The sequence below is a fragment of the Anarhichas minor genome, unplaced genomic scaffold (assembly GCF_050575085.1).
Source record: "Anarhichas minor isolate MPS153535 unplaced genomic scaffold, ASM5057508v1 ptg000062l, whole genome shotgun sequence".
Taxonomy (NCBI): domain Eukaryota; kingdom Metazoa; phylum Chordata; class Actinopteri; order Perciformes; family Anarhichadidae; genus Anarhichas; species Anarhichas minor.
In genome coordinates this window covers 23,672-39,307 of record NW_027466508.1, presented here as the reverse complement: position 1 = coordinate 39,307, position 15,636 = coordinate 23,672, and the positions used below count along the sequence as shown (strand labels likewise).

At 40.3% G+C, this 15,636-nt stretch overlaps 1 protein-coding gene across 1 annotated transcript in view; it reads right to left on the bottom strand.

Annotated features, from left to right (window-relative positions):
* Window positions 1–15,636, bottom strand: part of LOC142933482 (unconventional myosin-IXAa-like) — a 50,414-nt gene that overhangs the window by 19,108 nt on the left and 15,670 nt on the right. The window contains exons 11-19 of the mRNA XM_076077600.1: window positions 14,667–14,788; window positions 12,496–12,637; window positions 11,547–11,742; window positions 8,645–8,720; window positions 4,440–4,574; window positions 3,908–3,947; window positions 3,699–3,821; window positions 2,461–2,541; window positions 2,134–2,244 (exon numbers count right to left, since the gene is read on the bottom strand). Of these exons, the coding sequence (XP_075933715.1) occupies window positions 2,134–2,244; window positions 2,461–2,541; window positions 3,699–3,821; window positions 3,908–3,947; window positions 4,440–4,574; window positions 8,645–8,720; window positions 11,547–11,742; window positions 12,496–12,637; window positions 14,667–14,788 (1,026 nt within the window). The remainder of the gene's footprint in view (window positions 1–2,133; window positions 2,245–2,460; window positions 2,542–3,698; window positions 3,822–3,907; window positions 3,948–4,439; window positions 4,575–8,644; window positions 8,721–11,546; window positions 11,743–12,495; window positions 12,638–14,666; window positions 14,789–15,636) is intronic.

Here is a 15,636-nt window from a genome sequence, read left to right as displayed (position 1 = left end):
CATTTTAAAACACAATGATACAAATGCTATCAGTCAAATTAATCTTAAACTTTGTTCATTGTACTTTATGTCTCTTTTTTGGCAAATTATTTGCACTAAAGAAATGAGTGATGGGAGGTGGAGAGAGAGTCTGTAACCATAACTGTGTACATAAAATCAATGCAATACTTTGTGAGTAGTGTTTCACTTTGTAGCTGTTCAAGGTGGAGGTAGTTTTGACGAGGAAGTAAAACACATTCTGCTATTAAAATTCATATTCAAATAAAATCACGTGAGAAGTTTAAAGGACCGATGTCTCTTTGTTGAAACTAGTAACAACTCGTAGACATCTGAAACATGATAAGGAGCCTCAACTACATTGATTTTTTGCGAGGGGTCACAAACAAACAAGGTTCGGAAGCACTGGTTTAACTTTTAACAACGTGTTTTATTTTTAAGTTTATCACGTGTGTTTTTATGTAAAATCTTAAAAGTAACTTGTGATTATAGCTGTCAGATAAATGTAGTGTAATAGAGTAAAACAGTTCAATACTTCCCTCTGTAAGTAGAAAAGAAGTATAAAGTAGCATAAAGTGGATATACATAAGTAAAGTACCTCAAAAAAGTGCAGTACTTGAGTAAATGTACTTAGTTTGTAGCCCAGCAAATAAAACCTTAACTATCTACACAGCTACAGTGGATACCACTGTGGGAGCTACATGGGAGAACAATTTGTGATTTGGTGAAGTGACTCCTCAATAAACCACCACAATGACGTGACTGGCACAAATGAACATTCAAGACCACAAAATGGAAACTAATGGAAGAGAAAAGTGGAGTGGGAGTGAGCCACTCCCACTTGTCTCCGTCCAAAGACTCACTTCCAACCAGCATTAAAACATGATCGGCTTTATTAGTCATACAGCATTTCTCACAGGGTTGACGTCATTCTAACGTGAGCCAATGTGGTTAAGATGGCTGCCACGCCACGTCCCACATAATTCCATCTCGACACAATGAACCGCGACTCAAACAGTGACACGTTTCCTGGAGATGAATTCATCGCTGGCACCTAAACTCGTGGAAACCTGAGTGTTGTTTTAAAGTTTTGGGATGTGAGCATGGATTGATAGTGCATCAGTGCTCTGGCCTGCACACGCCTGCACGGAGGGAACATGGTAATGCAATCTGCTGCTAAACTCCTTTTAACATTTGGCATATCCACTGTTTGCTTCATGATGAACATGATACTTTCTAGACAAAGACTAGTGGATGAAGTGGGTCTGTTAGAACTCTCAGGAAACTAACATAATGTAAAGGGGAACGGCATCAATTTTACACATAAAGGTCAATTCACTAGTCCTGTTCAGTACTACTCAGCTTGTACAAGCTGCTGTATGATGTCTTCTGTGGCTCTGGAGGAGCTGTGTCATGTCTATTTTACTCTAAATGGGACCATCTACTAAGATAACATCATTCTGTATTGAAGAAGACTTGAAACTAGCTATTGAGAGCATAAACTCATGTTTACTCAGGTAATAAATCAAGTGTAGAGTAGAGTCATTTTCTCATGGACTTCTATACAATTGGACTTCTTTTTGCGACCAAAGGAGTCGCCCCCTGCTGGTCAGTAGAGAGAATGCAAGTTTTAAGACACTTCCGCATCGGCTTCACGCTTCAGAACCGGTGGTTGCCGCCTGTTTCTGACACATTTATTCTCAGGCTGGTCTCGGGAAAAAATATTTTGCACTATTTTTACTAGGTTGGAAACTAATTTTAACTACTTTATATACTGTTGAATAGTTATTCTCTAATCAACAGATCCCATGTTTTGTGTGCAATATCTTAATCAGCATATGTATCGAATGATTACAGCTTTTAAATAAATGTTATGAGGTCCAAAAAAGTGTAATATTTTCTTTTGAACTCAAGTAAAGTACAAAATTAATATACTTTCACTTAACTACTGGCTACTTCTTAAGTGGTAAACAGTAACACCCCCAAATTCTAGTGAACTAAATGTCTCATGTTTGCTGTATTTGTTTATCTCCAATTGCTTATTTCTTTCTTATTTACTGTATTAAAATATAAAGATCAAACACATCTGGACTTGGCTGTTTAAAGAGTGTCTACAGGGTGTAAATGGTTTGTTACCTTGAAGCTGTACTTGATGTTGTAGCCCGACTGTCGGATGCGCACAGTCTCCAGCATACCTGTGTAACGCAGCTGCCTCAGCACCAGGTTATCATGAAACCTTAAGGGCAGCTGAGAAATGGGAAAAACAGATAATCGAGGAGGGGAGAGAGGAAAATGACAGAAAAAGGGAGAAGCGACAGATGGCAGAGGTTACAGAGAAGAAGAGGGGGGAAATGATAAACATGCTTTAGAAATGCTCAAACTTTAAAAAAGGAAATGAAAAATGCTTTGAACACTAAACCAAAACAGTCAAAGTGGCAGCAGTCTGGAGTGAGCACACGGTACCTTGTCTGCATTGGAACGGATGCACTTGACAAAATACGGCTCAGACTGACCCAGAGTCTCCATCAGCATATTGAGGGAGGCCTAAAGAAAGACACGCAAAAACAGAAAAGTTAGACTTGAATATAAAGGCACATAGAGAAGCACACTGCTTGTGTTGCTCCACAGTTGTTTGACAGGCGGAAGTCAAAGTCAGAAATGAATAACTGCTGGTCAATCCAGTAAATCTCTCAGCCGCAAGATTAATGTTGCTGCCTGCGATCATAAATACAAGCAATATGTCCACGTAAGCATGTGGTTCTGCAGGAGAAAAAAGAAAATGATGTGTAGTAGCTCCATGTGCAATCATTGTGTGTGTGTAAACAAATGCACATGTGTGTCAGCAGCATGTGTGTGTGATGATTCAGTGGAAGGCAGGAGGAATTCAGTCTCCTCCTCCTCCTCCTCCATGGGAGATTAAAGCAATCAGCGCAGCACAGGATGTGGGAAGTGAAGTCATCCACACACTGAGGCCAAGGCCTCCTGCCAGAGGGGCCTCGCCACTCAACAGCCAGAGCCCAGAGTTCATGTTCAAAGACAGCGGACAGAAAATAAAGTGTTTTTTTTCTAAGCTGGTTTGTGTTACTGGCTGCATATGAGAGACATTGTTGACCTAAAGATAACCTAATTATTCTGAATGCTAACTGTAGCTGTCAGTCAAATTTATCTCAAATTCGGGGAAGTCTATTCAAAGAAAAGAATCTGCTGTAAAATGCAGAGCACCTACATTTAACAGATTTTCATCTTTTGTTTTCAGCAGTTTGAATAGTAGGAATAAGTTAATTCATGGTTCTTGGGTCTCATCTCCTACTAAGTGAACATTAGTGAGGAAAAGTATGTCAGAGAAAAGGAAAATTTTCTAACCGAATCAAAAGTCTTTCTTTATGAGACATGTTTTTGTCCTAATTTCCCAGACATGATGTCATACATTTAAGACTTCTGGGTGTGTGGATGAAGAAATATACTTCACACACATTATGGACAAATACAGGGGTAAGACAGTGGACAGTGAAGGCAGAGAGACGGGGGACGGGGACAGCTGTAAAAGGACACACCCTGTTTTTATCGTATTCACAGCTGGAGGGAGATTCCTCGGTGCAGCTCAGGCTAATCCGGTTGTTTTTATGGTGAGAGCACTGAATGGCAAATCAGTGAGCTCTGCAGTCAGTGTGCTACTGTGTGTGTGTGTGTGTGTGTCTGACCTGGAACTGTGCGCTGATACTGGGTGGTTTCTTCTTCTTGTGGAGGTGAAGCAGCGACTTGGTGATGCGGTCGTGAAGCGTCAGGTTGCTGAGGTACTTCAGCGACTTGACGTTCAGTAAATGCTGCAGGTGTGAAGCCAGAGTCAGCTGATCATGTTGATAATGTAACACCACATTTGAAGATAAATTAAAGATATTCTGGACTGTACCTTCGGAAGAACCGGCTTAGATTTGTAGTTTTTGTTCCTCCTGTTTATACAAAAACAAAACACAGAAATGTCAGTCCGGTAGTTGAATCTATTTTACGCACTTGTGCCACAAAATCCATCTTTTTGCTCTTGAAATCAACAGTGGTGCTCTTTTTCTTCCGTCAAGTAAAAGGTCAACAAAGCGCTGAATTAACTTCAGAAATTCTTCCCAAGTGACTCATATTCCTGTCAATAAAGTGGAACTTTATTCATCCCCGTGGGGGAACAGCTTCCCTAAAGAGGGAGGTCAGAGGTCATTGGAGCTGGTAGGAATGTAGTGATCACTGAAGGAGAAGAGGCAGCGCAGATGCTTTCTGACACCGAGTTTGAACTCTGGTCTTTCAGTTTTAAGGATGTCTCTAGGCCACGAGGCCACACTGCTGATGTACATAATAAACATTATAATTATTATATAAAAAGAAAGCTCAAAAAAAAACACAACAAGGAGGAGTTTAAAGCATAATGGTGACTGCGGATGCATCTTGTTACTGACATGAGGATGTCGTGGGCTCTCTCGAGGAGTTTGCTGCTGGCAGAGTTGACGAAGACGCCGTCTTCTTCTGTGGTGGAGCTGCTGGATGACCTCAGTCGACCCACACGCCCGTTCCAGCCGAGGCCCGGAGAACTCCTTTGGACAAACAATAAAAGCCATTATTTAAAAGAAAAAGAAATCCAAACTTACTTTAGTCTAGGAACCTTTACATTACAAGACACTTTTGAAGCGAACCAAACTTCATATGAATCTTGATAAATAGAAAAACAGAGCTATAGATTATTAAGATTTAAAGGTTTTTTGTTAGTGGAAAGCAATAAAAATATTTCAACTGTTATTTGTCCTCCCTTCTTTTGTAAATTCAGCATAGAATCCATTCTTAATAAAGAATTATATATTTTAGTTTAAGATTAAGATTACACACCCAAAAAAATAACCACATCTTTAACACACAGTCAACATAAAGTAAACCCCAAAAGCTCAGCATTATGATGCACAACACACTTCTCACATACAATGTAACTTTTGAATATTGTTAAATAGAGTCAACCAGTATTATCCCCCAGTAGGAATGTCACCAATGGGGGCAGCAAGTTTCCATGTTGTTCTCCCTTGGAGAGAGAGTGGGAATTCACTTCACACATGATTTAAACATCAGACCTCAAGGTGAAACCTAACCACCTGCCCAGAAGACAAACAAAAACACGAGCGGTCAGGTGATGGTTAAAACCATTAACCAGTCTGAACTATTTCAGCTCAGAGGAGCGGACGAGAGAGGAGAAAAAAGAGGCAACTGAGGAGCCAACGATCTCCAGCATCATTGTACACACACAGTATATCTGTGGCAGTAGCAGTTTATCATTAATGCAGCTCTTCAGATCCATTGGAGCACTTTAGTTTTGTTTCCAGTGTTATAGCTTTTTCATAAGTTTACAAGAATCTCTCCTGCTGAGTTACAAGCCGCCACACACTATGACACACAGACCACAGTAGCAAGATGTGTTAGGTAGCTCATACTGCGTTATTAGCAGCAGGTTGAGTTATTCCTAGAGAGAAAACAAGGTGGGAAACGGGCGTGTGGAGAGGTTTTTAAATGGCTAATGAAAATGAAAGTTAATACAAATACAGAACGGCAGACGAGATGGTTGAGCTTTCTGTGCCGGGGCAGCTGTTTGGGTTGAAAGTGATTTCTGAAATACATAAATATGCTTTTAGAAAGTAGCTTATGCGACTTCCTCTTCAGTATTGGCATTAAAATAAGCCATAACCCTCTCTGTGCTCAGCTCCTTGTGTGCATAAGAAGCAAACATTTAGTTTTTCCATGTTTAAAAGTGCCAAGAGAAAGTTTGCTTTGATTTTTTACCCTTCTTTGGATGGTGATGTAGGTCGCTCCATCACTTTGGTGACTATTGGATGGGTTGCCATGAAGTTTTGTACAGACATTCATGGTCACAAGAGGCTGAATCCTACCGACTTTGGTGATTTCTTTAATTTTTCATGGTCAGAATTGTCCTTTGTCAAATTCTTTGGTTTATGACAACAACCTCCGATTGAGGTTTGCTCCAGAAGCGAGTCAATCCCCAAAGACACTCACGATTAAAGTACCTAACTTTAGAGGAAATAAATTAAGTTATTTTGTAAGACAGCCGGGTCTTCATCATTTGTGGGTACAAATGGTCTGAAGCACTTCTAAATTTGTTCACAGGGTACGAACAAATCCAAGCACAAAAATACTGATGAATCCCGGATATGTGTGTAAACCGCTTAAGCACGGATAAACATATGCACCATTTATGAATGGGGTCGATTGTGAGCTTTATCATGCTAATGTTAGCAGTTAGCTCGAGTTCATAGAGAGCCACTGGAAACCAAAGTAAAAGTCCCAGCACACTTGGATCGTTAAGCCAATTCTGATTTACATTTTTTTAAACAGTTGGCTTACTCTTGGCCACGATTTTCTTTTTCGGTCAAACCTCAAAATACTGTGTGTTGAATTTGAAATACAGTGTAGACAGAAGCCGCAAATAGAAACCAGGTGTAAAAATACACAACAGGGGTGTGACTGGCTTTTTCATCACAGCTTCTCTCTGTGGAGGCAACAGAAGAGACCCAGAGGATGCTTCGCCAACACAGTGCACTGCTCCACTATCCTTATCGCACTCCCACCGGAGTCGTACAGATTCACACGATTTGTACTGCTAGCCTGCAATACGTTATAAAAATATAAATAGAAGGCAGAAGATCCACAAAGCTCCAGTGTGTTTATGTAAATCAAAATCTTTGGATATATATGTATTTCTGGGCATATGCGTATGTTTCAGGGCTTATTGAGAATGGCCGCATCAGAAAATAATGTTTGAGGCCACAGTGTGTACTAAAGCACGAATCCTCAGTTAGCATCTGGCCAACCATATAAAGAAGACGAGAGAGAATGTCTCCCCGGTTGATCATCGATCTCAGTGAATGGTGATGGTACAACATGCTTCTTGTGACTGTTTATCTCCATAGTCTCTCTGAGAGTCCCATAAAGCACTGCACTGCTCTGTCCAGCAGTCAAGCACCCTGCAGGGACCTAATATTTATCACTCTCCAAGCACTCCTGTCCAGTGCATAGCTGTGACTTTACATCACGGAGGAAGCAGCTGCACGGGGTTTAGTGCTCTCCTAGTATGTAGAGGATGAGTGTGTAATGTATGAGAGAGAGCGAGAGTGAGGGCAGAAGGTTGCTAAATCACATTAAGGGGGGATTCTAACAGCCCCGGACTGAGCTCCTGTGTAACAAAAGCCGTCTTGTACGAGCCGCTCTGTGCCACCAGTCGCTGTCGTGGGCCACTAATCTCACAGTCTACAGCTAATTAGAGGTGTTGGACCGGGGTCTCAGTGGGGGGGGGGGTATGAGAGCAACGCTCAGGGTCACAGCACTCACTCTTTCGTTTTTTTCGAAAGACATGCCCAGAGGTGAATATCTTTGCTTGATGATTAAAAATATATGTTATTTAATGTGTGACAGAGCATCTGGTTTGTTGACAATGAGTAGTTCCAGAGCTCTTTGTAATATGTATGTATGATCAAATACTAATTTAACGAGACGCCCTGGGGGCCCAGAGGAGAAAACTCCAACAATGAACCACAGAGGACCTTTGCTGCAGGTCGTTCCCCTCTCCCCTCATTTCCTCTTTTGACAGTCGACTAATAAAGGCATTTTATGCCGGATAAAATCAAACAAACAAAAAGATTTACAAGGAGTTTATTCTACCCAGTACAACTGAATCTGGGTGAATAGACCACAACAATATAAAGAAATAACTGTACACTGTGCTTTTTTCTAATATCAATATTCTTATATTTTTATATAAATAAAAACAATATGAAGAGTAAATAATACAAAGAAGCAAAAGACGACAGGTAAAATAAAAATAAAGAGGAAATATATTTAAAAATAAATCTTCCATATTATGTTAATGAATATGAACATATTTCCATATTCAGCTTGTATCTGAAACACTATTTGCATGAGTAGAAGTGGAGGAAAAAGAACATTTTCCTTTACTGTGCCACAACATCAATAAATATACACGTTATGGTCAAAATTATATCAACAACTGTACATTTTAATCCTTTATTGGGCGTATAATGTTCAGCTGTTGTTGAGTGGTATTTGTTTACCTATATGGTAACTGTGGAGCTTGTAGTTTGAGGTGTTGGACTGCAATACATCGTCAGGCATGCCAACACAGTAATTTGTCCTCAAGTGACAAGTGTGTAGATGCTCCCGTGTGTCCAGCGCTGGCATATCTGTAGTATTGTTTATTGAATGCCGTCATCTGGAGGACCTGGCTTTGAATTGTGTATATATTTGCACATATAAGTAATACTGTGAGGCTTTGCACATTCCTTGGACAATTTTGCACAAAACTACCACCTCTGAAAATGCACAGCTCTTTCATTTTAATTAAGATATATTGTAAATGTTTTTATAGTTTTCCTTGTATCTTTATTGCAATATTCTTCTACTTCGCTTTAGTTTTTAATTCAGATATAGATTTTATATTTATTGATGTTTCTTGATTTTTGGACTTATTCCTTGCACGTGAAACCCTACTTGTCAATAAACCGGATTCTGACGTAGCAGTAATTTATTTCTTCAGATTTGTCCATTTCCTGAAACACACTGTTCCAGCAAAGCTCAACACACAGACTCTTACCGTGGGGATTTCTCGTTGATGGTGTTGCTTCCTTGAAGGTCTGACAGCGGCGTACGTGGACTCTTTCTGGGCACACCTGATCACGAACAAACAGGTTGGCATCGTGTGAAAGAACACAAAACCACACACACACACACACACACACACACACAAAAGATACACAAAGACAAAAACTCAAACCCTTCCCAAGCAAAGAAAATCACCATGTGTTATTGCAGTGAGTGTTTTGTGCCTTTTTATTGGAAATACGATCTCCTGCAGATGATTTGATATTAAAAAAAGATCTGTGAAGTTAATAGTGAGTTTCTCTTGTTAGTGTTGAATTATGGAAGATGATACTGCCGAGTTAATGGCCTGTAGGTTTGCTTAAAACCGTGATTAGTTGTTTAAAATACCAATATTTAAAACACATTTGTTCCATAATTATTTACATAATGAAGTAAAGCAGGCGGTGACTATTTAGGTCGGTCTAAAGAGAATTTTAAAAAGTAAAACTCTAAGCAGGATGGGTTTAATGAAGCTGCTGTGTTACATTACTACGGGGTGATGGCAGTGATAAGCCTACAGCTGCTGCTCTGAACCATTCAATCATAGCGGTGAGAACTCTACGGTGAGTGTTAGCCTACTCTAAAAAAAAAAAAGCTGACTTAACCGTATACCGTTTTCTGTTTCATCACTTTGTACAACATTTTCACTCTCTTCAGGAGCTGCAGGGTAGCACAAAACAAAAAGACACAAACACATCCGAGTGTCATGAAAGTGACCTTCTGTGTGTGAGGTCGGCTGTGTGTCCTACACCAAAGCTGCCTGTGAGCAAGTTAGTGATGTCTTATTATACCCCTTCAGTGTTTCTATCACCATCACCAGCCTTTGTGGTATTAGTGAGAGGTGAAGTCGGTTGATTTTAGAAGTGTGCTGTGGTGGAAACAGACAGGACTGGACAAGAAAGTGTAGCTGTGTGACAAAACAGAAAGTGACGGACACCTAGAGGTGTTACTGTGTTGTTTCCCCAGACCAAAATTAGCTGATAGAGCGATGAGAGTCATGCATTTCTCAGCTAGCCTTTTCACGAGCACAGTGTAAGACACAGAATGGCTGAAGCACAAGAACAACATGCAAGACAAGACTAAGAACAAATGCATGCAGGTGCATAAGAAAGAGGGAAGAGGGAGACAGAGGGAGCGGAGACCAACAAGCATCTAGTCTATTGATAGGAAATAAGAAATAAAAAAACTTTTCTCTTTAAGTTTGAATGATGATTTTGATCTCTTTTGGCTCGACTTTGGCTGCAGTACAGTGCAGTAAAGTTGACGATGTTGGTCAGCCTCGTCCCTACAGTTTCCCCAAGTGATGGTAGAACATTAAAATGTAAGGAGGAGTTATTGTTGTATTGGCAGCCTTACTGTGCTTCTCCTCTTTGCATCTCTGAAGGATCTCTAAGCTTCTCTGATGCACAGGGTGCTGCAGAAAGCTAAAACTATCCACACTTTTCAAAACTGCACAGGGAGCAGCGTCATCATGCCCTTGGAGAAGCAAAACAAAAGAGAAACAAGAGAGAAAAAAAAAATACACAAGGAAAGAGAAGGGGGGGAAGAGAGAGAGAGACAGAAATGACAGGTTAGACAGCGAAGAAGGAGAGATCAAGAGATGCAGTCGTCTACTGGAGAGATACCTGTGCAAGACTTCAGGAGAGAAGATGATTGACATTCAAAACCGCAGTTGGTGGCAGCGGTAGGATGTTTGTCATTGTAGTTCTGTGAGTAGGTGTTCGCCGCCCAAAGGCACTTCCACACAATGTCTTCTAGAAGTGTTTCTCAGATTCTACAGTCCTTGTGCTCTTAGACAAGGTGAGGGTATTTAAAAAAGGTAATTTAACTTTTAACTTAGCCCATGACGATGTGAAAAAAATAAATGAAAGATATTTAAAAGCTTTCAGTCAAAAACACGTTTTGCAGAAATGTTTCAGAAGACATGCGACAGGTTCCCTTAGGCGACTCTGATATCTTTAGAGTTCAGTTAGAAGGATTTCTAAAAGATATCTAAGGATGAGCAAAAGATACAAGGCTTCTATTTTCACACAACAACATCTACATGTGGAACCTAACGTGTAGAAAGAGTCGAGAGGGTGCAGAGTCTGATTCATACGACGGCAGTGCTGAGAAAACACATCTGATGGTAATATCTACTGCATATCAAGTCTATCTACGGGAAAAGAAGGCATTCGTAGAAAGCCAAAGCTGAGAGAGACAAAGAGCAAGAGCTACTGTAAATACATGGCAGCACTGTGCACACAGTCTACAGAACAGTCACTACTGAAACACAAAATATGGCAGAGAAAAAGCAAACTATAATGAACCGAGAGGACTAAATCGTAACTGTGTGGCAAGTGAGCATACAGTACTGTGCATGGCAGGAAAAACTGAAAAACGAAATGTTTGTAATTTCATCATCAACTCATTTGTTTTACATTTTTCCATCTTCATGCGAGCTGCTTCAGCGGAGTCAGACCTGTCTGCTGACAGCAACAACAATAAGAGGTTTGCTGGTTTACCATTATTCTTGTTGTACTAAAAAGTACCTGTGGTGCTCACATGCCATTCAGTCAAATCAATGTCATTTCCCACTTTTGCGGTTTCTTTAATGATGTTTTGACACAGCGAGCACAGATTTTCATACATTTTTAATATCCATTCTAATATAATCTATCACTTAAATGCTGTAAATTTATAATTTAGGCAAAAATGAAACTCAAGAAGATGTATTAATACAATAAAAACACTATATTTGTTGATGACATGTTTTTCTAAGCTCAGGTAATTTGTCCCTGTCTATCTCCTACATCACAGCGTCTCACTGCTATTATGTGCATATTAATGGTGTTTCCGTTCGTGTGGGAGCTCACCGGTCTTCTTCTGCGTGTGTCTCTTCCCAGCCTCTCTGAAAGCCACCAGGGCCCTGAAGTAGGCTCGCAGTACCGCCCAGCGGAACGTGGCCGACGGGTCGATGCCCATCAGCCCGCAGATGAAGGCGTTCTTGCTGCTCTTCAATAAAGCTACGATGTCCGGACGCATGTGGTCCGTGTTCTTCTCCCTGAAGTCCTGTGAGTGGCAGAGATTTAAAAAAAATGGTAGTCAATGGTATTATATGTGGATTTTATTAGATCCCCGTTAGTTTGTGCCACAGCAGCTGCTAAACGTCCCGGGGTCCGCACATTAAAAGATGTCCAAATAAAACATTAGTGCAATCACGAAAGAAGGTTTTAATTAAAAGCAGCTGTTCTTCATGTAACAATGTCAAATCAATGACAACACAGTCAATAAAAGCTTCAAATTACCTCATGTAATATAAACAAAATAAAGGCAAAGAGTGTGCACAAACAACAGCTAATAATCACAACAATACAGCTACATTTACGTATACAACCATCTGTATAAGTCGTGAAAATATAATCAGATATATATCGTCATATAGTCCGATTTAAATACATCTGTATTTGTTTTTTAAAAGAGTAAAATCTTGTTGAATACTGATGGGTAACTTGTATCTGTCCGCAGAAGCCCTAACTGAAAACAAGCATAATGGCATGAAATCTGGCTTTAACGGAGAGCCATGACAGTCAATTATCAAATCAATAATACTAGTATGGTGTGAACAACTAAGAAGAAGAAGAAGAAGAAGAAGCAGCAGAATGAAGAGGAGTATTACTGTAGCTTTAATAAGGTTGTGATGATGATGATGTGTCTGAACAACTTTTTCTCCCACAACAAAAAACCCCTAAAAAACAAAGCTGCTCTTTCCCTTTCCTTTCCGTCTAATCAGTGACTCGTGAGGAAGTGGGGGATCACACTGACCTTGACTCCGTACTTGACCTTGCCGGCATAGTGTCGGATGATGAAGGCGGGCTCCATGACAGCAGGGAACTCGATGTAGCTGTTCCCCTCATGCTGCCGCTTGAATTTATCCAACAACGTCTGGTTGGTGGCTTGAGGGAAACTGAAACAGAGGAGGACAGAGGAGTTTGATTTGGGTTTTTAACATTTGTTTTAAGCATCATGAATTAAAGACATTACTTTTTCCACCAGTCACAACAACAGCACTAAATGTGGACCGCTGGGAACGCGGCAAGTTATCCGATTTGTAACCGGTTTTGACATTTCATCCTCAGGTTTCATCCTCAGGACGCCACAGGTTGGGGATTATCACTTTAAACTGATCTCGGCTCAGATTTCCCTCCAGTCCTTTAATATCAAGAGCCGGCGATTCTGCGGAAAATCAGCAGCTTACAGGAAGAGAAGAGGGGAAGAATGAGACACCGGGGGCTTTTGGAACAGGGTGAAACCTGAACTATGAAGACTACACAGCCAAGGACTCAGTGCTCTCCAGCTTTTCAAAGTGGGAGGAATTTGATTCAGTGGAGAAGAGGGAGAAATAAAGGAGGAAATACTGTTTGTAATGCGACTATTTTTTACTGTCATGAACCTGAAGGGATCAAATTTACTCTGCAGTTTAGAGGGTTTACATTCTAGGCTACTTTATCTTTCCCTGTTGTAATTTGGTTAACACATTAAAATGTACCTATTGTTTGAAATGTGACAATATTCCAATTATGTGCAGAATCGTTATCATACACACTTAATATTGTTGCGTCTCTAGAGTGAGCAGTAGGTCAAACTGATTTCTCACTCGCCTTTTTTGTTATTGTGAATGTTTGACAAAGGGGTGATAAAAACAAACAAACAATGTTTTATTTGCAGTTTGCATAAAGCTTGTAGAAAGTCGCTGAGATGAATTTAAAGCTCTGAATCAGCTCCTCTAGGTAGCATGTGTGCATCACTCCCTATAAACTCCAGGAATCACACAGTTGTATCTGGTTAAGCTTATGATGCAGACATCTGAAGCCTTGATATTGTGGCCACTAGGGGGCAGAAAAACTGAGGAACAAGCTGACAGACTGGCATACTGCCCAACTCATGAGGTTAATAAAAAAACTGTCAACTCATATTTCCGGTGGACATGGAGCATTTCAATGCGGTGCTTTAGGCCTCCTGTTGCATGAAAGTCAGATATGCATTCTCACTTTATCTCTGTTCATCTCTGTCTCGGTCAATAGATGCTAAATATTCATCGTTCTTCACCAGCTAGTCACTTAGTCTGTCTTCCATGTGGTGCCACAAAACCAAAACATTCAGAATCAGAATCATAAATGATTTATTGCCAAGTATGTTTGCACGTACAAGCAAGTTGATTTTTGTGATTGGTGCATGAGGCAATGGGCAATAGTATAAGACATGATAAAAATGTAATCATGAAAATGTACGATAAAGGACCTGAAAGAGGCTAAAGAGCTCTGCAGGTCAGAAGAGTTATTTATTATGTTTTAATACAAAAACATATATGCAGCCGCAGCACTCTACAGTGCTGTGCAAACATGCATGTTCTACGGCTCACGGATGCCAATTTGGAGTTTTTTGTTTGCGTTTTTGGCGTTATCTAACAGCAGGGAGTCTAAAGACGGACAGGAGTCTATTACTGCGTTTCAAATCACATACGGTTTCTTTTTACTTTTAGTACACACTGTAGCTGCCCTTACAAAGTACTTACTGTCACATGCAGTATGAGCTAAATTAGGACATACTACTTCGTCGTAACATTGCGTCTTGAACTTTGACCCTCTTGCTCACTGCGCAGAGGATTGTGGGTCAGAATAGACATAAAAGCGCGGGAGCTTGTATACTGAAAAATGTGACCGGATGCATTCGAACATTCTGGTATTTTGTGTCGAACCCTTTTTCTGGCATTCTTAACAGTTTGGTAGTATGGGCATTGGTAAAAGCCCCCTGCTCGCTATAATCAAACCAGGCACACGGCACTTTTTATGATGTTGTATTTTCACCATTCAACCATCAGGCTTGCCCGCCAACTTAGCTTCAACCTGATGGAAGCACTCAACGGTTTACCTCCCAGGAAAATGAAACAGAAACAAACCAGTCAAACAGGAAGCCGGACGGGCTGAGAGACTCACTTGCACTCTTCATCCAGGAGGTGGAACAGAGCTGTGGGCTTCTTGCTGATCAGGTTGATGCAGCCTGTATTGTCGATGTAGTCGATGTTGTGCCAGCTGATGCCCTCTACCCTGTATTCCTCCTGCAGGGACACACAAGATACAAACAGAGACCTCAGTGTCAGTAATAATACTTTGCTTCCAAGCATTGTAAGTATATGTGGCATCAAAAAATATTTACTATCAACGTGCAAACTGGATGCATGTTTGGCTGTTTTACATTTTTCAATCAAAGCAACAATGTTGTTTGTACGCCTGCTTTCATGTCATCTCCAATAAAACACTCTTCAGATCTTTCCTGGCATCTCGCTGGTTTAATAATGAAAGAAGCATTCAGAGCATTTATCATTTATGCTTCCCCATGCATGTTATTGTCCTGTGTTCCTGGGAACGAGATTTAACCAATAAAGACCTTAATCCAGGGGAGGTTTAATAAAAATCACTGGAATCCCCCTTTTCTCTCATCTCTTCTCTTGCTACCATAAAGTCCGAAGGCTGTTAATCACTGTTGTTTACTCCACAACTGAAGACAATAAAGCTGACGGAAAAGAATAAGAGAAGATGATCCTCTTCTTCAGTATTTGGTAAATCCAACCAAAATAATTGAGTGGAAGAGAGGAGAAATTGTCTGTATGACTTCCGCAGCTGCCCACTTATGTAGAAAAATGTTTATTTCATTAAGATTACGACCGTTTGAGAGAAACATTCTTTATCTTTAGCAGTGATTTGTAGTTTGTGTTGTTGAGATCTCTAAATACAAACAATCCAACAGGTTCCATTGGACTCCGATCAATAAAAGATATACTCAACTGTTCTTAAATCAAGATATCCTTCAACAGCGACTTGTTCTGTACTTTAGAACAAATTTGAGGTACATGTACTTTACGAGTGTATTTCCATTTTATGCTACTTTCAACATTTCAAAAGGTAA